This window comes from Camelus ferus, chromosome 10 (genome assembly GCF_009834535.1).
Source record: "Camelus ferus isolate YT-003-E chromosome 10, BCGSAC_Cfer_1.0, whole genome shotgun sequence".
Classification (NCBI taxonomy): Eukaryota; Metazoa; Chordata; class Mammalia; order Artiodactyla; family Camelidae; genus Camelus; species Camelus ferus.
This window is the reverse complement of record NC_045705.1, coordinates 31,823,315-31,847,071: the sequence shown is the minus strand read 5'-3', so window position 1 is coordinate 31,847,071 and position 23,757 is coordinate 31,823,315. Positions and strand designations below refer to the sequence as shown.

Below are 23,757 nucleotides of genomic sequence, written 5' to 3'. Positions count from 1 at the left end.
TATGCAGTTTAAGTGATCGATAAATATTTGGCTATTAAAATGTTCTTATGAACATGATTACTATTCTAAACTGTTCAAAACTATTAATTTGACTTAGAGTAAGAAAAATTTCTATACTTTATCAATATTATACATTATTAAGAATAAATAGACCTGTCTCAAATATTTGTGAGATTCTTCAAATTTCGTAACATATTCAATGGGAACAAATAAAATCTTTGAAGAATGCTCAAAAATCTAATTCTATGATAATTTTCCCACCATGATAAATAAAATAAGGTAAACTAAGTAGATTTACATTGTGCCAAATTCAGCAACATAAGATGGGAAACAAATGGTATGTAAGATATAAAATACTGGGAAAAAAACTTTCAATTAGAAGGGCATTGAAAATTATAGACCCTGAAGTGTTGTTTCAGTCTAGATCCATTTGAAACATATGATCACAATTCATGCCTAAACATGTTTCTATTTAACTGTCTATATAGTTATTTCCCATGGAACCAATAGCTTTTTCTTAATGATTGATCAGTGGCTAAAAAATGATGCAGCAAAAATTTTGAGGTCCTAATAAACACCTAACCAGCTCATCATATTTTTTAAAAAGGAAATTTTTAAAAAATTTTTCCATGTTTTCCAAATCAATTTCTTCATAATAAAGGAAAAAGATGCTATTTCTAAACCCTGAATATGGCTGAAGAGACTTTGGGGACAAATAGAGAATAACAATTATCAGAGACAGTGCACTGCCTGTCTCATACATAGTCTTTGTCGGTTTGGTTTTGTTTGGTTTTATAATTTTGCAGAGGTGGCCCTGGATGACTGCAGTGTGCTTTATGAGAACTTGGCCTCTAAAATATGGCTTGGAATTTGAGCATCAGAATCCGTACTCACTACCTGTGAGAGCCAGATAAAGTGCTCAACATCATCTGTATAATGAGACTTAAAAAAAAGGGTTCAGTAAGATAACACAAATAAAACTCTCCAAAAATTATCGGACAAATAATAAATGTTAAGTAAATTAAAAGATGACTTACTACTCTTTGTTTCCCCACGTAACTTAAGCGTCCCATCTCTACAATTACTTCTATGGAAGTTTTCCCCCATATCCATTCTTTTGTCTAGTTATCCAAAGGATCATTCCCTGAGTAATTGATGGATTGACTATATCATTACCATGCACAATTCTGGAAACTGTCCTCTTTTCAACATTTACATTAATATGTGGAAATTGCCCTGTCTGTCTTTCTCCAAATCACATTCTTTTCTTTGAAATGTATCATTAAAACTAAACTTAACCTGAGGGATCTTCTTTCCATAAATTAAGAAGCCAACTGAGTGCATAATGTGATGTGTTCTGTTTAATTTACAGTATTTTTAAGGCCCTAAAAATGAGAAAATAACCATGTCATAAACCCACAGACAGAAATAGATATTGGCATTTTATCTGAGTCTGTAAATCTCATATCTAACAAAATTCATGAATTCTGTTTCCACAGATACTAAAATTCACTTTCCAGTAAGGCATAAGTATAGGTCAATGAATCTAAAAAGTAACTAAATGTCTCTGAACTCAAGTTTTCACATTGTAAGTTTTGAGTTTCCCTTTGTGATGAGGCTATTAGTCTACAATTTAAAAATGTTATTGAGAGTTTATACACAAAAGACTAGGAAGTAGAGACTCTAACAGATATTTTTATAGCAATGTTCACAGCAGAATTATTCACAATAGCCAAAAGGTGGAAACAACCCAAATGCCCAACAACTAATGAATGTATAAACAAGTTGTGGTAGATACAGACTGTGGAATATTAGTCAGCCTTAAATAGGAAGGAAATTCTGAGATATGCTACAACATGGATGAACTTTGAAGAGATTATGATAAGTGCAGTAAGCCAGACACAAAAAAACAAATATTTTATGATCTCCCTTTTCTGAGGTACCTAGAAGAGTCATGTTCTAAGAGACAGAAAGTACAACAGTGGTTACTCAGGACTGGTGGGATGAGGAGATGGACAGTTACTGTTTAATGGGTTCAGAGTTTCAGTTTTAGATGATGGTAAAGTTCTGGAGATGGAGAGAGGTGATGGGTACACAATAATGTGCTATGTATAGTTTACCACATTAAAAATCATCAATAAATAAAATCTCTACAGAGAACCAGAACATTTAAAGATACCACACACAAGGTAACAATTTATAAAGAGCTATATTGTTTCCATTATTTTAAATATATTAAAATATAAAATAGTTGTTGAAGTCTCTAAACTGTATAATGAAATCTAAAAAAAAGTTATTGTGAAGACTATATAAATGGCAGATTATGTTGTATTTTGCTTTGTGCTTTCTGAAATGCATAGCGCAGTGTGCATGTAAAGAATTCTCATATAGAACATTGGAGAAAATTATTGTCATTGTACTTATTCCAATAATATTTTACGAAATGGTGAAAATGCATGCATTATATTATTCCTGGAGTTTCTGGTATAAAATGTTTGAAGTCATATGATAAAACCTGCTTCTTAAGAAACATACATCATTAATTTCAAGTAAGCCTATTTTCCCTATTCTTATAACAGGAAAGAGTTTTTGTAAACATGTTACCTGGGTTTTCTATTTCCTGTTTGTTCCCTTGTTCCACATACAGACTTCCCCACTTCTGTCTTTGGTCCTTGAAGATGAAGGTTTTGTTCTATGAAGATAAGTCAGAATTTCCACCACATCAACCCTGGTGTGGCTGCAGAGAGATCAGGATACACTTAATCATTTTGTCACATAAGTATACATCTCTTGACCATGACCATGTTCCTTGACTTTGATAAATATTTTGCAGTTTAGATTATAGAATTATTCAGAGTTGGCTTCAGGAATATGCAATTGATATGGATGATAAGTCATTGAATTTGAAAGCTGTCACTGAAAATATATTTCCAGATCAAATTTAAAACTTTATTATGATATTTAACCACCAAATTAATTGAACAAAGCTTTGAAAATAGTTTTAGTCAATAATACAGAAAGCTGGATAAATGTTTTAAATGAGCTCTATTTTGGGTTTTTCAAAAGCATTTATATGACTATTTTAATATGGTTCTCATCCACTAAGGTAATGGCTTGTATCTCTTACATCTTGACAGTGACATTAATACCTAAGGAGAAATCTTCCCCCAGGTAAGTGAAGATATGGCTGGGCACTTAATCAACAATGAACAATAAATTACTTCAGAGTTGTCAAAACAGTTTGTCTCCAAGGCTGCTCATTCAATATTAAACTCACCAAGGAATCATGCTCTAGAGAACTGAGATCTTCCATAAGATCCTTCCAATGCATTGTATATTTTCAGAGTCTTCTGCCAATCACATTAGGGGAATTAAGTGGAAAAATAGCATTCTAATACCAAAGAATGAGTCACTTATTAATAGCAAAGACATAAGCTTACTTGAACAAGAATCCCTTATTTTCAGTTACTCAGTGAAAGCCTCAAATCCAAGGTGGTCCTGGAGTGAATTAAAAAGAATGTCTCTGTGTATGGCAGACGTACTTGGTGAGATTATCCCTAAGTGATTTACTAAATGTTTCAATTTAACTCAGATAACATCCACATACAAAATACCAACTCAGAACTTCTGTCCAAGAGAAAAGAATCTCTCTTAAAAAGAAATGCAAAAAAAATAGATAATAAAGACTTATAATTTGAAAGAGACAACTATAAATTAATATAAGAAGGAAAACATAGAAACTAAATCCAGAGGTCTTTAGCATAGCTATGGCAGGTCCTTAAATCTGAATCTCTGTACACATAGTCTAATACAACATACAATACAATAGAACAGGCACATAAAATCACACATAACTCACACATGCAGCATAACCAAGACGCTGAGAATACACAAGATTCAAAATAACCCTAAATAAACAAGCATTAAATTCCATCAGAGAGATTTCTGGAGCTTATGATCCAAGCCTGAGAGGAGATTGAAGGAAACTGAAAAAAACTATAGAGAAAAGAGGGAAGTAACAATCCCAAGGAAGATAGAGTACAGCCATAATCACATGAAAAAGAGTAAATCACACTAATTTTATTTTATTTTATTTTATTTTTATTTTTATTGAAGTATAGACAGTTTATAATATTGTGTAAATTTCTGGTGTACAGCCTAATGTCTCAGTCATACATATACATACACATAGTTGTTTTCACATTTTTTCTCATTATAGGTTACTATAAGATATTGGGTATAGTTCCCTGTGCTATACAGAAGGAACCTGTTGTTTATCTATTCTATAGTCAGTAGTTAGTTTCTGAAAACCCTCAATTTATTCCTTCCCATCCTCATTTACCCTTTGTAACCATTAGTTTGTTTTCTATGTCTGAGGTTCTATATCTCGTTTGTAAATAAGTTCATTTGTGTCTTTTTTTTTAAGATAACACATATGAGTGATATGTTATTTTTCTTTCTCTTTCGGGCTTACTTCACGTAGAATGACAATCACCAGTTCCATCCATGTTGCTGCAAAATGGCATTATTTTACTTTTTTTTTTAATCACTGAGTACTATTCCATTGTACAAATGCACCAGAACTTCTTTATCCAGTTTCCTGTTGATAGACATTTAGCTTGTTTCCATTATTGGCTATTGTAAATACCGCTGCTATGAATATTGGGGTGCATGTATCTTTTTTAATTAGAGTTCCCTCTGGATCTATGCTCAGGATTGGGATTGATAGATCATATGGCTGGTTTTTATTTTTTTTTTTTTTTTGAGCAGACTCCATACTGTTTTCCATAATGGTTGCACCAAACTACACTCCCAACAGCAGTATAGAAGGGTTCCCTTTTCCCCACACCCTCTCCAGCATGTATTATTTGTGGACTCTTTAATGATGACCATTCTGACTGATGTGAGGTGATAACTCATTGTTGTTTTGATTTGCATTTCTCTGATAATTAGCGATATTTAGCATTTTTTATATGCCTATTGGCCATTTATGTGTCTTCACTGGAGAATTGCTTGTTTAGATCTTCTGCCCATTGTAGGATAGGCTTGTTTGTTTGTTTGTATTTTGTCATTAAGTCATATTAATTGCATATATATTCTGGAAATTAAACCTTTGTCAGTTGCATCATTGTAAATATTTTCTCCCATTCCATAGGTTGTTATTTTGTTTTGCTTATGGTTTCCCTTGCTCTGCAAAAGATTTTGAGTTTAATTAATTAGGTCTCATTTGTTTACTTTTGCTGGTCCTGGGCTTTTATTTGCAGGGAGGTTTTTTTTTGCTGATTCTATTTCACTTTAAGTGATCAGTCTGTTCAAATGATCTATTTCTTCTTGATTCAGTTTTGGTGGACTGTATGTTTCTAGAAACTTGTCCATTTCATCTAGGTTTTCCAACTTGTTTCCATATAGTTTTTCATAATATTCTCTTATTTTTTTTTATTTTTTGTATTTCTGTGGTGTTGCTTGTGATTTTCCATTTTCACTTCTTATTTTGTTTCTTTGCATCCTCTCTCTTTTCTTCTTGGTGAGACTGGCAAGAGGTTTGTTTATTTTGTTTGCACTTTCAAAAAACCAGTTCTTGATTTGATTGATTTTTTTCTTTTTTTATTCTCTATTTTATTTATTTCCTCCCTGATTTTTATTATTTCTTTCCTTCTGCTGACTTTAGGTTTTGTTTGTTCTTCTTTCTTTATTCTTTTAGGTGGTAGGTTAGGTTATTCTTTTGAAATTGTTCCTGTTTTTTGAGAAAGGCCTCTAGCTCTATGAACTTCCTTCTTGGAAGTGCTTTTGTTGCATCCCATAGATTCTGTGTGATTGTGTTTTCATTGTCATTTGTCCTAAGGCATTTTTAAATTTATTCTTTGATTTGACCATTGACTCATTGGTTTTGTAGTAGCATGTTGTTTAGTCTCCATGCAGCCATTTTTTTCTTATTTTTCTTTCTGTGGTTGGTTTCTAATTTCATGCCATTGAAGTCATCATAAAAAGGGAATGTTGATGAAGATGTAGAAAATTTAGAATGCTTGTACATTTGTTAACAGGACTATAAACTGATGCTACTATTATGGAAAATAATACAGACATCCCTAACATAAATTAAAAAAAGAACTAACATATGATCCATCAATCTCCCTTCTGGGTATATGTAGAAAGGAAATGGTATCAATATCTTGAAGAAATACTTACACTCCCACATGAAGCATTTTTTACAATAGCCAAGTTATGAAAACAACCTAATTGTCTTTCAACAACTAAGTGGACAAAGAAATGGGATATATGTACAAATGGAATATTATTCAGTCAAAAAAAGAAAGAAATTCTGCTTTTAGAAATATGGATGAACATGGAGGACATTAAGTGAAATAAACCAGATACAGAAAGATGAAAATTGTATTACCTCACTTACTTGTGCAATCTAAAATAGTCAAGCTCATGGAATCAGATAGTAAGCAGAATGTGGATTCCCAGGGGCTGGAGGGTGGGATAAATGGGGATAAATTGCTCAAAACATACCAACTTCCAGTTATAAGGTAAATAAGTTCTGGGGAATCTAATATACAGCAAGGTGGTTACAGTTAATAATATAGTATTGCATACTTGAAATCTACTAAGAGAGTAGATTTTAAGGGGTCTAACCAAAAGAAAAACTAACCCAAATATCAAAATGATAATTGCATGAGGTGATGGATGTGTTCTTTAGGTTGATTGTGATTATCATTTCATGATCTATATGTATATCAAATCATCACACTGTACATCATAAATATATACAGTTTTATTTTGTCACCTATACATCAATAAAGCTGGTATAAAGAAAGAATACATACTATGTGATTCAATTTGTATGACCATCTGGAAAAGACAAAGCTATAGGAATAGGAATGGATTAGTGTTTGCCAGGACCTGGAGGTGAAGGGAGGAGGTGATTACAAAGGGACATGAGGAAATATTTTTACGAGGAAATATTCTGCATGATGATTGTGACAGTGGTACACAACCATCTGCATTTTGTCAAAACTTATAAAACAGACTAAAAAGGAAGAATGCTGTACGATAAAGATGAAATATCGTGTAAAAATGGAAAGCAAAAATACTTCCTACATTGAAACAGACAGTTGTAAAGTATAAGACAAGATTCTATTTATAATAGCAGCAAAAAAAAATCAAAATGACTAAAATTACAAAGAAACATACTAGATATATGTGAACATAAAAGAAGACTTGTTAAGTGGAAAGATCTACCTAGTTTGTGAATAAAAATTCTCAATTCTCTAAAGATATAAACTCTTTCTAAATAAAAACTTATTGCAAATACCAGCTAAACTTATTTTTTTACCAGACTAACTTATTTTGAAATATAATCATGCAGGAATAGACATAGTTCTGATAAGTAATTGTAATGAAGAAGTCCTTGGCTTATGAGGTATCAAAGTGTATTTTAAACCAAACACAATTGCATCTTGTGTTGAATGACACATGAATATAGAGATCAGTGGAAGATAATAGAGATCTGAATTGGATCCAATCACATGTTATTTTTACAATGAATAGTTGGAATATCAAAATTATGGGGAAAGTATGCATCTATTAAAATGGCCATTTTGAAGAATAATTGAAATATGATCCCTAATGAACTCCCTACATCAAGATAATGTGTAGATTGTATAAAAATTTAAACATAAAATATGAAACAACAAAAAGACCTAAAAATTTAAATGTTGGAAAATGTGGAAAAATAATTTGGTAATATTGAAATAGGAAAATTTTAAGTAAGCTATAAAATACAAAGGGAATGTTGATAGATTTAATTATGTAAAGGTAAAATTATTTCTATGTGGACAAAAATATTCTGCACAGTACAAAAACCTCTGAGGCAAATCGCAAGCTGGACAAGTAATAATTTCATATGCATGGGAATGGGATAATTTCCTCTGCATGTGATTAAATCATAAAATCAGTATGAAAAGTATCAGCAATCAAAAAAGTGTAAAATTAATTAATATGCAATTCATGAGAAAGTAATACAAATCACTTTAAACATGGGAATGGATATCCAAATTCAATTATAATTATTTATAATTAAAGTATACAAGTGAAACAATATTTCTTCATTTAGGTTTTCAAATACCACAATGTTTACCAAACATTGGTTGTTTGATAATGCCACAAAACAGGTATTTTCCAGAAATAAGGGAGTAGTGAGTTTGGTACAAGCTTATGCATGGCATTTTGGCCATCAACATTATAAATCATGTAACAACTGACTCAACAATTTTACCTTTCTATCAACATTATAACTACATATACCAGTTGACTCAATGATTTCACCTCTAGGAGCTCATACTTACACAATTTCAAAAATATTTCATTGCAGAACTATTTAACATCAAAAAAGACTGGGAAAAATATGGAAAAGAATAGATATATCGACTTCTGTGTATCCTTTATAAAATAAAGAATTTTGAAGGAATGGAGAATGATTTAAGTCTATATAAACTGGTATGTAAAGACTTTCAGAAGGCAGAGTTGTAAGATGCAAAATTTGTACAATTGGAACATAAACATACACATACATGGAAAAGTACAAGAATAATTACTTGAAGAACCTTAAAAACAGAATATAGTGAGTATATCTGAAAAGACTAGGAGACACTGGCATGGGATGGGTAGGAGGTTTATTCTACAATGGATTATTTTGCATAAATTTTATTTCTAATACTTATTATTCTGCATCATACTTATGAACTTATTTTAAATATTAAAATAATGCACTAAAAATACTTAAGGAAAATTAAATTGAATAAATAAGATAATCTATACAACATTAAATACTTTGACTAGTACCAAAAAAAGATTTAAAAAAATCAGACTGAAAATAAAAATAAGAATGAGAAACTACTAAAAGAAAATGCAGAAATTAAGTAAAAATTACTGTAACTCCATAAAAATTTTGACTAATAAATTATGTATTACTTATTGATTCCCTACTAGAAATGCATTCCAACATTTCAGGCAAAGTGACAAACCAGTCATCATATAGTTTATATTCTAGCAAGGAATTTTTATTAATAACACAAAAAAATGGTTCATTTTTGATTATAATTACCATTAATCCTTCAGAGAGAAAGTTTGATGCAGATTTATGAAGACTTTTACATTCTGGGAGATTGGTGCTAATGCTAAATTACTTTCTTTATGATGAATAAAGCACTTATTTAATACTCAATCTGCCTTTTTTTCCCCAGAGTTTCTTCATAGCATTAGTCGTCTCTGAATTTCTTAGACTGTAGATTAGCGGGTTCAGCATGGGGGTTATGACTGTATAAAACACACTCAATGATTTGTCAAAGGGGAAGGTCTTAGCAGGTCTTGTATACATGAAGATACAGGGAACAAAAAAGCAGACCACCACAGTGATGTGGGAACCACAGGTCTGGAGGGCTTTCCACCTCCCTTCCTGACTAACATTCTTTAGAGAGTGCAAGATGACTCCATACGAGATGAGTAAGAGTAGAAACACAGTAGCAGAGCTCAGTCCTCCATTGGCCACCACTAAGATGCCAATGACATAGGTGTCAGTGCAGATGAGTTTCAATAAGGGGTACATGTCACATGTAAAGTGATCAATGACATTGGGGCCACAGAACTGGAGCCCATAAATAGTGCTAATTTGAATAACTGAGTGCAGAAAACCTCCAGCACAAGACACCACCACCAGCACAACACACACCCTCTGCCTCATGATAACCAAATAATGCAAGGGCTTACAGATGGCCACATAGCGGTCATAGGCCATCACCAGCAGAAGGAAGACCTCTGACCCACCAAAATGTGCTCAGTAAAGAGCTGGGCCAGACAAAACTGGAAGGATATCGTATTTTCCCCAAAGAACAAGTCTGAAATCAATCTGGGGGAAATAGAAGAGGAATAAATTAGATCTATAAATGATAAGCTGGCAAGAAAAAAGTACATTGGTGAGTTGAGGGTCTTACTGACGGTTATAGTTACAACAGTGAGCAGATTGCCCACAAAGGTCAAAATGTAGAAGAGCAAGAACATAACAAAAAGGACCTTCTGCTCCTTTCGATTCTGTGTGAGGCCCAAGAGGATAAAATAAGTTACATTGTTCCTTGATTCCATCCAGTCTGCACAGGAGATGACTTCACCTATTAGTAAGAGTAAAATAATTAAACAATTCAAGTAAAACAATGTGTTTGAAATATCTATGTGTGTCTAGCATGTCAGAGACATTGTGAGTACTAGTACCAAGTTGGATAAGGCATAGTTCCTTACCCTCAGTGGTATGATGCATAATGAGGGATCAAACAATTCCAGATTCATAATAAGTGTCATTACAAGAAATTTACACAAAGCTTAGAGTCACACTACAGGAATACATCTATCAAACTAGAATAAGAGAAGGCATTCTATAAGAAGCAATGGTTTAGCTGAGCTTTAAAGGAAAAGTAAAAGAACAAGAAAAATGGAAGGGGAATTCTAAAAAAAAAGTACACCATTTATAAATTCACAAATCTATAATACTTCAACTAATTTGCATATTCCGTGTGATTAGATCAAGCTATGAATAGAAGTTTACTGCCCTGGATTGTCTCAGAACAAACTGAGACTTTGTTCTTAGGGTCTTTAGTTGGATATTCCTCCTTTTCCAGACCAATAAATAATGAAGTAGTCAAACTTCATGTCTCCAGACCATATCTATACCCTTATTTTCAAAAGTGTGTATGCAGTGTCTCCAATTTTGGATTTCTCCAGTTGGATATCAATTTAGCATATATAAAACAAAATTTAAATTTTTCTCAGTAAAAAAAGTGTTTCCTATCTTATTAAAGGGTATCAGTTTCAACACAATTGCTCAGATAAAAAAAAACCTTACAGTGTTTTTCACTCCCTTATTACTCATATTACCCTCATATTACTTACTCATACTTTTAGCAAATCTTGTTGTCACTACTCTGAATATCAAACATTTCATCGTTCCCTTTCCCCTGCTTCCTTCCTGACTCACTGCCAGGTCACTCCACTTTTATTCTGGCCATCAACAATTTGTTCTCCTGAAGCAGCCTGAAAGATTCTCTTTAAATCTTGCTTTGATCGTATCATGCCAAATACTGAACACTCCCACAGTGAATTCTAATCATGCAATTATAATTTATGTATTATATTTAATAGGTACAGTAGCAAGAATGGTAACCTCCATTTTTATTTGAAATAACTGAGACTCGGAGCATCTCATTAACTTTCCCAAAGTCACACATATATTTAAGCGATAAAACTAGAATTGGCATCCAAGTTTGAATTATTTCAAAATGATTCAGTTCATTACGTAATAAAGTCACACAATCCTGAAGCCTGGTTTTCGTTATTTGCTGTTATTCTCACCTTGTGGAGGCTTGTTCACCATCTGGAGGATGTGACTCTCCCAGTCACTCATGGTGACTTGGAATTCCTCTTTCATCCAATCTGAAAGCCAAGGGCGACAGGCTGCGTTATTACTCGAGGATGTATTTGGTTTCATGTGACTGTGCGTTCATTTCTTCCATGGACTCCTGATTATTCAGAAGAAAGTTTTCATTTGCTCTGTAGATTATTTAAAGTAATTCCGCAGTGCCCACCAAAAAAAAAATAAAAGTTTACTACGTTAAGATAATTTATCCAAAATATCTGCAAATCCTATGTTTACATTAGAAGAGAGCAACCAGCCATTTCCCAGGGAAATGCATCTCAAGTAACTTCTTTTCCTGCTAACTTTAAAATAGAAAAATACCATTCACATGTTCAGTCCTTTTTTTCCTCTCTTGTTGATATGACCAGGCTAGTTGGTTTGTGATTCTGAGATTCATTCTTGCACTGGTTTTCTTTCTTCTTTTTAATGCATTGCTTTAAACCTAACAATAAGCCTGAAATTTTTATATCAGTACTTAAAAGGATATCATCATTTGTCTCACTAGGGGCAAAGATCACTAGACATTTTATCCCTTCTAACCTCATTTATCTTTAAGTCTTAGAATTGGAAAGTGTCCAAGACTGATTCTTGCTTAATTAAATTCACTGGGATTTTTCACTACATTTAAAAAGTACATCAGTATATAAAGAGGTTATTAATCTTCAACACAGAATTAGGGTCAAAAAGATGTAACATGGGGGAAAAAACAGCTTTGTACCTGCTTTCAGACTATTGTGAACCAAGTACAAAGTATCAGCCAAATCTTTTTGTCCCAGTGAAGATTAATTCCTCAGATATTTCCCCACATGCCACAGCAAGCTTATCTTTCTTTTTATTTAATATTCAAATTGTCCATTATTGACATTTAATAAATTTACAAAAATATTATCACCAATTAAGATTTAATATCTCATTTAATATACAATAATTATTTATTTAATAATGTAATGAACCTACTTTATACCTGGAACTGTGCTATCATTGAGGACACAGCAATTAATAAAACAAAGAAAAAAATAACACACAGCAATTAATAAAGCAAATGAATAATGACATGAAATTTCTTTCCCACATGAATTCTGTATTCTTACAATAGAGTCAGACAATAAAGAAGGAAAGAATTTAATTAAGTGGTTGTACTCCTGTGCAGTGTTTATATGACAACAAATAGAATACTGTGACATAAATAAGATGGTAAATTTTACTGTGGAAAATATAATCAGGGAAGTGGTTTATAAAAGGTGATGTTTAAGCTGAGATCCAAAGAATAGGAATGGCTACCATTGGAAGCAGTGTTACAGACAGGGAAATTAAGTAAACTTTAATTAAGTTATCTCACTGCAGAGATGACATGATCTATACCTAGAAAAAATTCTAAAAGTTTAACAGGAACTTTTACTGCAGGATCATGTTGCAAAGATGTGGTGTGAGTGTATACTCACTCTTACAACCAGCTATGCCAGGACCTGGCCCCACCCACCAGCAGACAGTAGTCACTGCAGAATTCAAGGCCTGTCAATCAGTGGGACCAGGGGCCAGCCACATCTACCAGCATGTCCCCAGTAGTCAGCCCACAACAGGAGAGGATCCACGCAGCCCACATAATGGGAGTCACTAGAGCACATAGCGCTGGTGATCAGAAGAGAGTGTACTAATGGGATATTTTCTACGTAAAACCGCTTCTTCAAGATTTAGGAACATAACCAAACCACCAAATACATGGAAATAAAACACAGAAAATCAGGCAAAATGAGGCAATAGAGGAATATGTTCCAAGTAAAGGAACACAATAAAAACCCCAGAAGAAGAACTAAATGAAGTGGAGATAAGAAAGCTACCCAATAAAGGATTCGATGTAATGATTATAAAGATGCTCAAAGAACTCAGGAGAAGATTGTAACTCAGAAGATTGTAACTCAGGAGAAGATTGTTCTGACTACCTGGTCTTTGTTGTAAAAACTCCTCTATATCCTGGTTCCTGCCTTACCTCTTCTGAGCAGTCCCTCAGAGCAATCTGAGAGGCTGTCATCCCGGGCTTGGAGGGGTTCAAGTCCTCAGAAATGTCCACCAAATAAAACTTAACTCATAACTTTTACATTGTGCATTTATTTCAGTCTACATGATTCAGTGTTTTCAGATGAGAACCTTCACATATACCAAATGGACCTCAAATTCTCCATTTCAATTCATCATCTTTAATGAAATGTCAGCAGTTTCAGAAGCATTCCAGTTATCAAGTGCCCCTGTTTTTTCAAGAGCAATTACTCCTAAGGAGATAAAGTAGAGATGATGGTAATTCATCCAGTAAATATTTATTAAGCATTTATTCTAGGCCAAGTTTTCTCCCAGTTTCAGGGTATGCGATAATGAACAAAACACATACCCTATACCACTTCTGAGCAAATAACTTTCTCTATTTTGAGTTCCTATATTTCTAGACATGTACTGCTTGCATGCTATATTGTACACATGTTCATAGCAAAATAATGTTAGGACCCCTCAGACAGGTGTTTTCAGGAAACTCAGACTCACAGATGTGTCCCCTCAAGTTTAGGAAAGTACAGGGCCAATATGAAGTAGGGAACAAGAAAAAGAGATTCAAATATGGCCAAGGAAATAGGGGACCCTTCCAGCACCAGGAATGCTTACAAGGCCAGTCAGCTTTCAGAGTATTCTTATAGGTAGGCATAGAGAATTATATATAATCCTTCCTAAAGCTAATTGATATATTATTTATAATTACATTTACTTAGAAAAATAACATGTATATTATTAGCTTAACACTCTATGCCAAGTACTGAGTTCTATTATAATGTAAGACTCAAATAATAAAGATTTATGAGCATTGAATTGTCTAAAAGCTTATACAGATTGTTTCATTTGATCTTGAAAACATCTCCACACTTCCCCATTTCACAAAACTTAAGAACCTGTTAAACAAAAACTTGTTTTGCTAAAGTTTACATTATAAGTGGCAAAGCTGAGATTTGATCTCAGAAGAATCTTCCTCAAAAAGACTATGCTCTTTACCATTAAAGTATTCTTAAACTGGTCACCAGATCCTCAAAAATGTATGTGAAATTTGTAATAATGGAAAATCACACCAACAAAGCAAAATGGTAAAACTGAGTTTCTTAAAGTGAATGACTAGTTAAGATTCTAATAAAAATGAGTTTTTATTACTGAGTCTAAATTTGTACTGCTCACCACATAACAGGCCAATAAACTGAGACACAAGCTGTTAGGGCGAGGAATAGTGACTTTATCTGGGGAGCCAGCAGACCAAAGATAAGGTGGACTAGTGTCCCAAAGAGCCATCTTGCCTGGGTTTGGATGCTAGTTTCCTTACAGAACAGAAAGCAGAAGTGAGGCAGTAAAGTATAAAAGGTGAAAGGTGTTGCAAATATTTCCTGGTTCTGGCCAGACTCCAGAGGGCATGTGTGAATGTCCTGCGGTCAGTCACAGGCGGGCCTGGTCGGGATGTTTCCTTGAGCTCAACAAAGGTATTTTAGGTTAATGCTCAGGCACAGGAGGCCGGTCCCCAGAGAGGCGTCATCCATTATGTATACTTTAAGCTATAGGCGACCCCCCTTTAGTGATTAACTTATAGCAAAAGCAATAGAGCGCAAAGGTGAAAGTAAGAGAAGCAGACCCACTGTGAAGTCAGAGCTTTTCTTCCCGATCACTGGTGTGTCCGGTTTAGCATCTCTGTGTAACAAAGTGACAGTATGAGGAAACTGAGAATTAATTACTTCTGTGTAGACTGGTATGTAATAGCCTTCAGAAGGCTAAGCAGCTCAATGTAAAATTTAAACACAGGCATAAACACATGCATCTATGAAAATATGCTGCTATTTGCAAAAGTAATGAGTCAAATCTCAGAGCAGAGCGACTGCATCTGGAAGAACTGAGAGACAATGGTCTGGGATGTGGAGGAGGTTTAATTAAACATGGATTCTATTTTTAATATTTACTATCCATCATACTTACAATTTTTATTTAAAAATTAAAATATTAAATGAAAAATTTCATAGGTATAGCAAATGAAGCTGAATAAAGAGGATGGTGTATACACATTAAATTTTGTAACTAGCATAATAAATGGAATAATGATATAAGACAAGAATCTGACAAAAATGAAACTAAGAATGAGAAAGTAATAAAAGTAAATGCAGAAATTCATTAAAATTAGGGTAACTCTATAAAAATTTCATTGACTAATTCATTAGATATTATTTATTGACTCCCTGCTTAATGCATTCTGCCCTTCTCCACCCCACTAGGTGCAGTAATCAACCAGACATTACAGGATGTACACATTGACAGGGGAATTGTCATTGGTTATGAACATACAGTTCAACTTTTACTTCAATTATCATAAATCCTTTAGAGAAAAGGAAAGTTTGCATCAGATTTATGAAGACTTTTGTATTCCAAAGAGATTGGCCCTAATGCTAAATTAGTTTCTTCATGATGAATAAAGCACTTATTTATTACTTAATCTCACTTTTTTCTCCAGAGCTTCTTCATAGCATTAGTCATCTCAGAATTTCTTAGACTGTAGATTAAAGGGTTCAGCATAGGAGTGATGACTGTAAAAAATACACTTAATGATTTATCAATGGGGAAAGTCTTAGCGGGTCTCACATATATGAAAATACAGGGAACAAAAAAGCAGACAACCACAGTGATGTGGGAACCACAGGTCTGGAGAGCTTTCCGCCTCCCTTCCTGACTCAGGTTCTTTAGAGAGCGCAAGATGACTACATAAGAGATGAGTAAGAGCAGAAACACAATAGTGCAGATCAGTCCTCCATTGGCCACTACAATGAGGCCAATGACATAAGTGTCAGTGCAGACGAGTTTCAATAAGGGGTACACATCACAGATAAAGTGATCAATGACATTGGGGCCACAGAATGGGAGTCCATAAATAGTGCTAACTTGAATAACTGAGTGCAGAAAACCTCCAGCACAAGACACCACCACCAGCACAACACACACCCTTTGCTTCATGATAATCAAATAATGCAAGGGTTTACAGATGGCCACGTAGCGGTCATAGGCCATCACCAGCAGAAGGAAGACCTCTGATCCACCAAAAATGTGCTCTGTAAACAGCTGAGTCATGCAAGATTCAAAGGATATGGTGTTTTCCCCAAAGAATAAGTCTGAAATCAATCTGGGGGTAAAAGAAGATGAATAAGTGGCATCCATAAATGATAAGCTAGCAAGAAAAAAGTACATTGGTGACTTCAGGGTCTTACTGACAGTTATTGTCACAATAATGAGCAGGTTGCCCACCATGGTCAAAATGTAGAAGAGCAAGAACATAACAAAAAGGACCTTCTGCTCCTTTGGATTCTGTGTGAGGCCCAGGAGGATGAAATAAGTTACATTGTTCCTTGGTTCCATCTAATCTGTACAAGAGGTGATTTCACATATCAGAAGCATTTTACCTACAAAACAAGGCAGAAAACTTTTAAATGCATTCATTACAGTTTTATATTTTAATTATCCATTCCATTAAAACAATGTGTATGAAGCATTTATTTGTGCCCAATGCATCAGAGATAGTGTGATTACCAAGTTGGATAAGGCATAGTTCCCTCTCTGTGATATGATATATTATGAGGAATCAAACAGTTTCAGATCCACATAATGAATAACAGTATTAGACATTTACAGAAAGCTAAGAGTCACAGAGTAGGAATGTATCAGTCAAACTAAAGTCAGAGAAGGCTTCTCTAAGAATGTAATTCCTTAGCTAAGCTTCTAAGAGAAAGTGAAAGAACAAGAAAAGATGGGAAGGAAATTCCATGAAGGTATACCATTTGTAAGTTCTGAAAATGTAATACTTGACACCCACATAAGCTAATTTACACATCCCAGTGTAGGTAGATCAAAATATGAATAGATGGCCAGTGCCCTGAACTGTCTCAGAACTCCCCAAACTTCTCTCTTACTGTCTTAGGTGGATATTCCCCCTTTTCCTGATGATTCATTGCTGAAGCCGTCCAGTTTTGTACCTCCAGCCTCTGCCTCTACGTGTATAAGCAGCATGTACCATTTTGGTCATCTCCAGTTGGGTATCAATTTAATATTTATAAAACATCATTTAAAATGTCCACAATAATAAATGTGTTTCCCATCTCATGAAATGGTACTGCCTTCAAAGTAATTGTTCAGATAAAAAGTTCTCACAGTATCGTTCGATTCTTTATTTCTTTCATATTAGTTGTTAATACTTTGAATATTTCCTGTTGTCTCTACTTTCAAAATACATCACAAATTGGGTCATTTCCTACCTCCCCCCACTTCTGTTTTTGCCCATTGTAATCACCTCCTGCCAAGTCTCTCCACTTTTATTCTGGCCTCCATGAATCTGTTCTCCTTAGGTAGTCCAAAGTTTGCTCCTTAAATTTTGTTCTGATTATATCACCCAACTGCTCTAAACACTTCTAGTGGATTCCAGTTATGTACTCAGAATATGTGTCACAGTTAACATTTAGAGTGATAGGAACTATTTTCACCTTTTTATAGCTGAAAAAAAAATGAGGCTCAGACCATCTCATTAATTTCCCCAAGGTCACACATTTTTACATGATAAAACTAGAATTGGAATCTAGGTTCAATTTATCTCAAAATGATTTATTTCTTACATAGTAAAGTCACACAATTGTGAATCCTGGTTCCCACTATGTACTGTTATTCTCACCTTGTGGAGGCTTGTTCCATAATCTGAAGGATGAGTTTTTAAATTACTCATAACCTGGAATTCTCTTTTTATCCGATTTGACAACAGAGGGCAAAAGACTGCATTATTACTTGAGGATATATTCTATTTCATTTCGCTATGTTTATTTTTTCTATGGAGTCTCCTGAATATTCAGAAGACATTTTATTTGCACTATAGATTCTTTAAGAGAAATATCATGGTGACTACAAAAAACAAAGGTTTATCATGTTTGGATAATTTATCAAAAAGATCAGCAAATCCTATGTTCACATAGGAAGATTGTAACCAGCCATTTTCTGAGGGAAATGTATCTCAAGTAACTTCATTTCCTCAACTTCAAAATAGAAAAATATCATTTAATTGTTTAATCCTTCTCCTCTATCTTGTTGGTGTGGCCAGACTAGTTGATTTGAGAGTTTGAGATACATTCTGTTTCTTTTTTTGTTATGATTTGCTTGAAGCCTAAAAAAGGATCTCCTGAAAAATTATATCCATTCTTAAATGATAATATCTCTGTTCCCACTCGGGGCAAGATCACTGGACATTTTATTCCTTCTAACCTCATTTGTTGTTCAGTCTTAGAATTGGAAAGTGTCCAAAACCAATTCTCACTTAATTAAATTCACTGGGATTTTCCACTACATTTTAAAAATTCATCAGTATGTAAAGAGGCTACCAAACCTCATCACAGAATTAGGGTAAAAAAGATGTCACATGAAAAAAAAAAAAAAAGAAAAACAGCTTTATAACTGCTTTCAAACTATTGCAAACCAAAAATAAAATAGCAGCCAAATATTTTGTGTCAGTGACAATTAATTCCTCAAGTGTTTCCCCACTTGCCATAGCAAGCTTATCATTCTTTTTGTTTAATATTTGACCTATCCTGTCTTGACATTTTTTAAATTCATGAAAATGTTATCACCATTTCAGATATAATATCTAATATTGTATCTGATTATTATTTATTTTAATACTTAAGACAACTATGTTATACAAGGAACTGTGTTATAGTTGAGGTGACAGCAATCAATAAAACAAGGGAAAAAAATCACATGAAAGTTTCTTTCAAGATGGATCTTATATTCTTACAATAGAGTCAGACAAAAAAAAGGAGACAATTTAATAAATTAGGAGGTTAGGGGACCATTCCAGCAACAAGAATGCTTACAAGGTCAGTCAGCTTTCAGCATGTTCCTTTCTGAAGGCCCAGATAAATTATGCATGAGGCTTTCTAGAGATAGATTAATTAATTATTATGTAATTAATATATTTATTTACATATATACTTATAAAACTAACATGTTTATTAACTTAATACTCTATGCGAAGTAAGGAGTTCTATTACAATTTAAAAGACTCTAATAATAAAGTGTTCACAATAACTAACATTTCTGAGCACTTAGTTATCTAAGAGTTTATACAGATTCTTTTATTTGATTTTGAAAATATCTCCACCATTTCCCATTTAACAAAACTTGAGGAAGTCTTGTTTTGCCAAAGTTTACATTAAAATGGGAAACTTAAGATTTGATCTCAGAAGAATCTTCCTCAAAAAGACTATGCTCTTTAACATTACAGCATATTTAAACTGGCCACCCAATGCTCAAAAATGTACGTGAAATTTGTAATAATGTAAAATCCCCACCAATAAAGCAAAACTATGAAAATGAGTTCCTTAAAGTGAATGACTAGTTAAGATAATAAAAAAAATGACTTTATTACTGAGTCTAAGTTTATACTGCTCACCACACAACAGGCCAATAAACTGAGACACAAGCTGTTAGGGCAAGGAATAGTGACTTTATCTGGGGAGCCAGCAGACCAAAGATAAGGTGGACTAGTGTCCCAAAGAGCCATCTTGCCTGGGTTTGGATGCTAGTTTCCTTACAGAACAGAAAGCAGAAGTGAGGCAGTAAAGTATAAAAGGTGAAAGGTGTTGCAAATATTTCCTGGTTCTGGCCAGACTCCAGAGGGCATGTGTGAATGTCCTGCGGTCAGTCACAGGCGGGCCTGGTCGGGATGTTTCCTTGAGCTCAACAAAGGTATCTTAGATTAATGCTCAGGCACGGGAGGCCGGTTCCCAGAGAGGCGCCATCCATTATGTATACTTTAAGCTATAGGCGACCCCCCTCTTTGGTGATTAACTTATAGCAAAAGCAATAGAGCACAAAGGTGAAAGTAAGAGAAGCAGACCCACTGTGAAGTCAGAGCTGTTCTTCCCGATCACTGGTGCGTCCAATTTAGTGTCTCTGTGTAACAAAGTGCAAGTGTGAGGAAACTCAGAATTAATCACTTCTACATAGACTGGTATGTAATAGCCTTCAGAAGGCTAAGTGGTGCAATGCAAAATTTAAACACAGACATAAACACATGCATGTGTGACAATATGCTGGTATTTGCAAATGTTATGAGTCAAATCTCAGAACAGAGTGACTGCGTCTCAAAGACTGAGAGACAATGGTCTGGGATGCAGAGGAGGTTTTATTCTACACTCTTTCATTTCCATAGATTCTATTTTTAATGTTTATTACTATCTATCATCCAAATTATATATTAAAACTAAAATATTACATTAAAATTTCACAAGTAAGGCAAATGAAGTAAAGATAATAGTCCATACAGCATTAAGTATTTTAACTAAGATAACAAATAGAATGATGATTAAACACAAGAATCTGACAAAAATGAAATTAAGAATGAGAAAGTAATAAAAGTAAATGCAGAAATTCACTAAAATTAGTGTAACTGTATAAAAATTTCATTGACTAATTCATTAGATATTATTTATTGACTCCCTGCTTAATGCATTCTACCCCTCTCCACCCCGCTAGGTGCAGTAATCAACCAGACATTATAGGATGCACATTCTAACGTGGAAACTGTCATTGTTTTTAAACACATAATTCAATCTTTGATTTAATTATCATAAACCCTTTAGAGAAAAAGAAAATTTGCATTAGATCTATGAAGACCTTTACATTCCAAGGAGATTGGCCCTAATGCTAAATTAGTTTCTTTGTGATGGATAATTCCCTTATTCAATGCTTGCTCTGCCTTGTTTTCCTCCAGAGCTTCTTCATAGCATTAGTCATCTCAGAATTTCATAGACTATTGATTAAATGATTCAGCATAGGGGTGATGACTGTAAAAAAACATGCTTAATGATTTATCAATGGGGAAAGTCTTAGCAGGTCTCGCATACATGAAAATACAGGGCACAAAGAAGCAGACAACCACAGTGTTGTGGAACCACAGGTCTGGAGGGCTTCCCATCTCCCTTCCTGACTCAGGTTCTTTAAAGAGTGCAAGATGACTCCATATGAGATGAGTGAGAGCAGAAACACAATAGCAGAGCTCAGTCCTCCATTGGCCACCACTAAGATGACAATGACATAGGTGTCAGTGCAGATGAGTTTCAATAAGGGGTACATGTCACATGTAAAGTGATCAATGACATTGGGGCCACAGAACTGGAGCCCATAAATAGTGCCAAGTTCAATTACTGAGTGCAGAAATCCTCCACGTAAGACACCACCAGCAGCACAACACACATCCTTTGCCTCATGATAACCTAATAATGCAAGGGCCTACAGATGGCCACACAGTGAACATAAGCCATTACCAATAGAATAACAATCTCTGATCCACCAAAAAAATGCTCTTTAAACAGCTGAGTCATGCAATATTCAAAGGATATAGTGTTTTCCCCAAAGAACAAGTCTGAAATCAATCTGGAGGAAATTGAAGAGGAATAAGCCATGTTCAAAAATAAGCTCACAAGAAAAATGTACATTGGTGAGTTCAGGGTCTTACTGACAGTTATTGTCACGACAATGAGCAGGTTGCCCAACAAGGTCAAAATGCAGAAGAGCAAGAACATAACAAAAAGGACCTTCTGCTCCTTGAGACTGTGTGTGAGGCACAAGAGGATGAAATAAGTTACATTGTTCCTTGCTTCCATCTAGTCTGTACAGGAGCTGACTTCACGTATTAGAAGCATTTTACCTACAAATCAAGGCAGAAAACTTTTAAATGCATTACAAGTTTTATCCTTCATTTATCCATTCAATCAAAACAATGTGTATGAAGTATCTATTTGTGCCCAATGTGTTATAGTGCAGAGCTCTACAGATGGTCACATAGGGTCATAGGCCATGACCACAAAGAGGATGATCTCTGAAGCTCCCATGAAATGTTGAGTAAAAAGCCACTGAGAAGGAGACAGCTTTTGAAACAGAAAGCAAATTAGCTAATGTTTTAGGGATTGTGGAAGAGGAATAGCATATATTTATCAAAGACGAGAAAGTCAGGATGAAATACATGGGAGGGTCCAAAGTTGGGCACAGATTATAGCAACCTCAGTGAGCAGGTTGCTTGTGACAATGACAATTAGGTGATAAGTATCACCAAAAAAAGAATTTTCTGCATCTGAGGATTCTGCTTAAATCCCATTAAAATGAATTCAGTCATATTCATCCTGTCTTCTTTCACTTCAATGCTGATGATGAATGCAGAATTGGGGCATTAACATGTAAAGACAATATTTTCAGTAGCAAGGTGACAAAAACAATATATTCGATTTTCAAATAATCCAAAGCATTTTGATAATATAAGCTATTTTTTCCATAGTGTGCTAGAGGATAAGCGACATGACAAAAAAGAGTGAACAACTGAGGCTGTTTAATTCAGCTTCTTACAAAGATGCTCAAATCCCTCTTCAATGCCTTCTGACAGCTTGTCCCTGGGCCTTTGCTGGAGGACCTCTAGTCACAGGGAGCTCACAGTATAATAAATCTGCTTCTCAGCCAATAAGAAATGCTAAAGACTCTTCTTTAACTATTAAAATATTTGTACAACTGTTGATTCTGGTTCTGCACACTGTTGATACACAGACTGAGTCTAATTCACCCACCCCTTCCATTTAAAAGCCACTTAAATAAGTCTAAGGAATACAGGCCTGTCTCACCAGCACTTGGTTCAGTGTCTGACTCACACTGCTGTTCAATAAAATTAGGTGAATAAACAAGTTGGAAGATGTTCAATTCCCTCTGTTTTTTTTTCTTTCTTTCTTTTTTTCAAGCAAACTCTAAAACATAGCATTTACTCTCTTACCTCCCCAAAAAACAACAAAGAAACAAAACAACTGAATAAACAGTTGGAATGTTAAAAATGATCTTTCTTTCACCCACTGAGATCTCTCACTCTCTCCATCATGAGCAGCTCTCTTTCCTAATCTACTTTAACCAGTCCCCTTTCCTTCTGGCCAAGGGGTAGTGTGAGCTGAATATTTCAGGGAAGGTGAGAAGAAAAGAGGAATGTCATAGTGTTTATTGTCCTGGTTCCCTGTGGTGGTTTGTCCATGGCTGGGCACTTTTCACTGAGGATGGGCTCCCTTGGATGGAACTTTTGGGCTCCTGTGATCTCTCTCTGAAGCCCTACTGTGTTCATGTCTTCCTACTGTTACTAACCCTGGGGTCTTTATCATCCCCTGTTAGTTTCTCTCAACTCAACCCATACCTTGACAAGTAAATATATTCAAATCATTTAATCTCCC

At 34.5% G+C, this 23,757-nt stretch overlaps 2 protein-coding genes and 1 pseudogene across 2 annotated transcripts; all 3 read right to left on the bottom strand.

The window, feature by feature from the left end:
• Positions 1 to 9,211: 9,211 nt before the first annotated feature.
• Positions 9,212 to 9,872, bottom strand: LOC102505340 (olfactory receptor 4A47-like). Its single transcript, XM_032490440.1, has one exon. It carries the CDS (start codon positions 9,794 to 9,796, stop codon positions 9,212 to 9,214), a length of 585 nt encoding a protein of 194 aa, XP_032346331.1. The 5' UTR covers positions 9,797 to 9,872.
• A 6,086-nt stretch (positions 9,873 to 15,958) lies between these two features.
• LOC102505084 (olfactory receptor 4A47-like) lies at positions 15,959 to 16,922 on the bottom strand. The gene has a single exon (XM_032490439.1). The coding sequence runs from the start codon at positions 16,877 to 16,879 to the stop codon at positions 15,968 to 15,970; it is 912 nt and encodes a 303-aa protein (XP_032346330.1). The 5' UTR covers positions 16,880 to 16,922; the 3' UTR covers positions 15,959 to 15,967.
• A 4,389-nt stretch (positions 16,923 to 21,311) lies between these two features.
• LOC116666658 lies at positions 21,312 to 21,963 on the bottom strand (annotated as a pseudogene).
• Between the last annotated feature and the right edge of the window lie 1,794 nt (positions 21,964 to 23,757).

What these genes read in the sequence shown, in the direction of transcription:
- LOC102505340 (XM_032490440.1), bottom strand. Translation starts at nt 9,796, where the DNA reads ATGGCCTATGACCGCTATGTGGCCATCTGTAAGCCCTTGCATTATTTG.
- LOC102505084 (XM_032490439.1), bottom strand. Translation starts at nt 16,879, where the DNA reads ATGGAACCAAGGAACAATGTAACTTATTTCATCCTCCTGGGCCTCACA.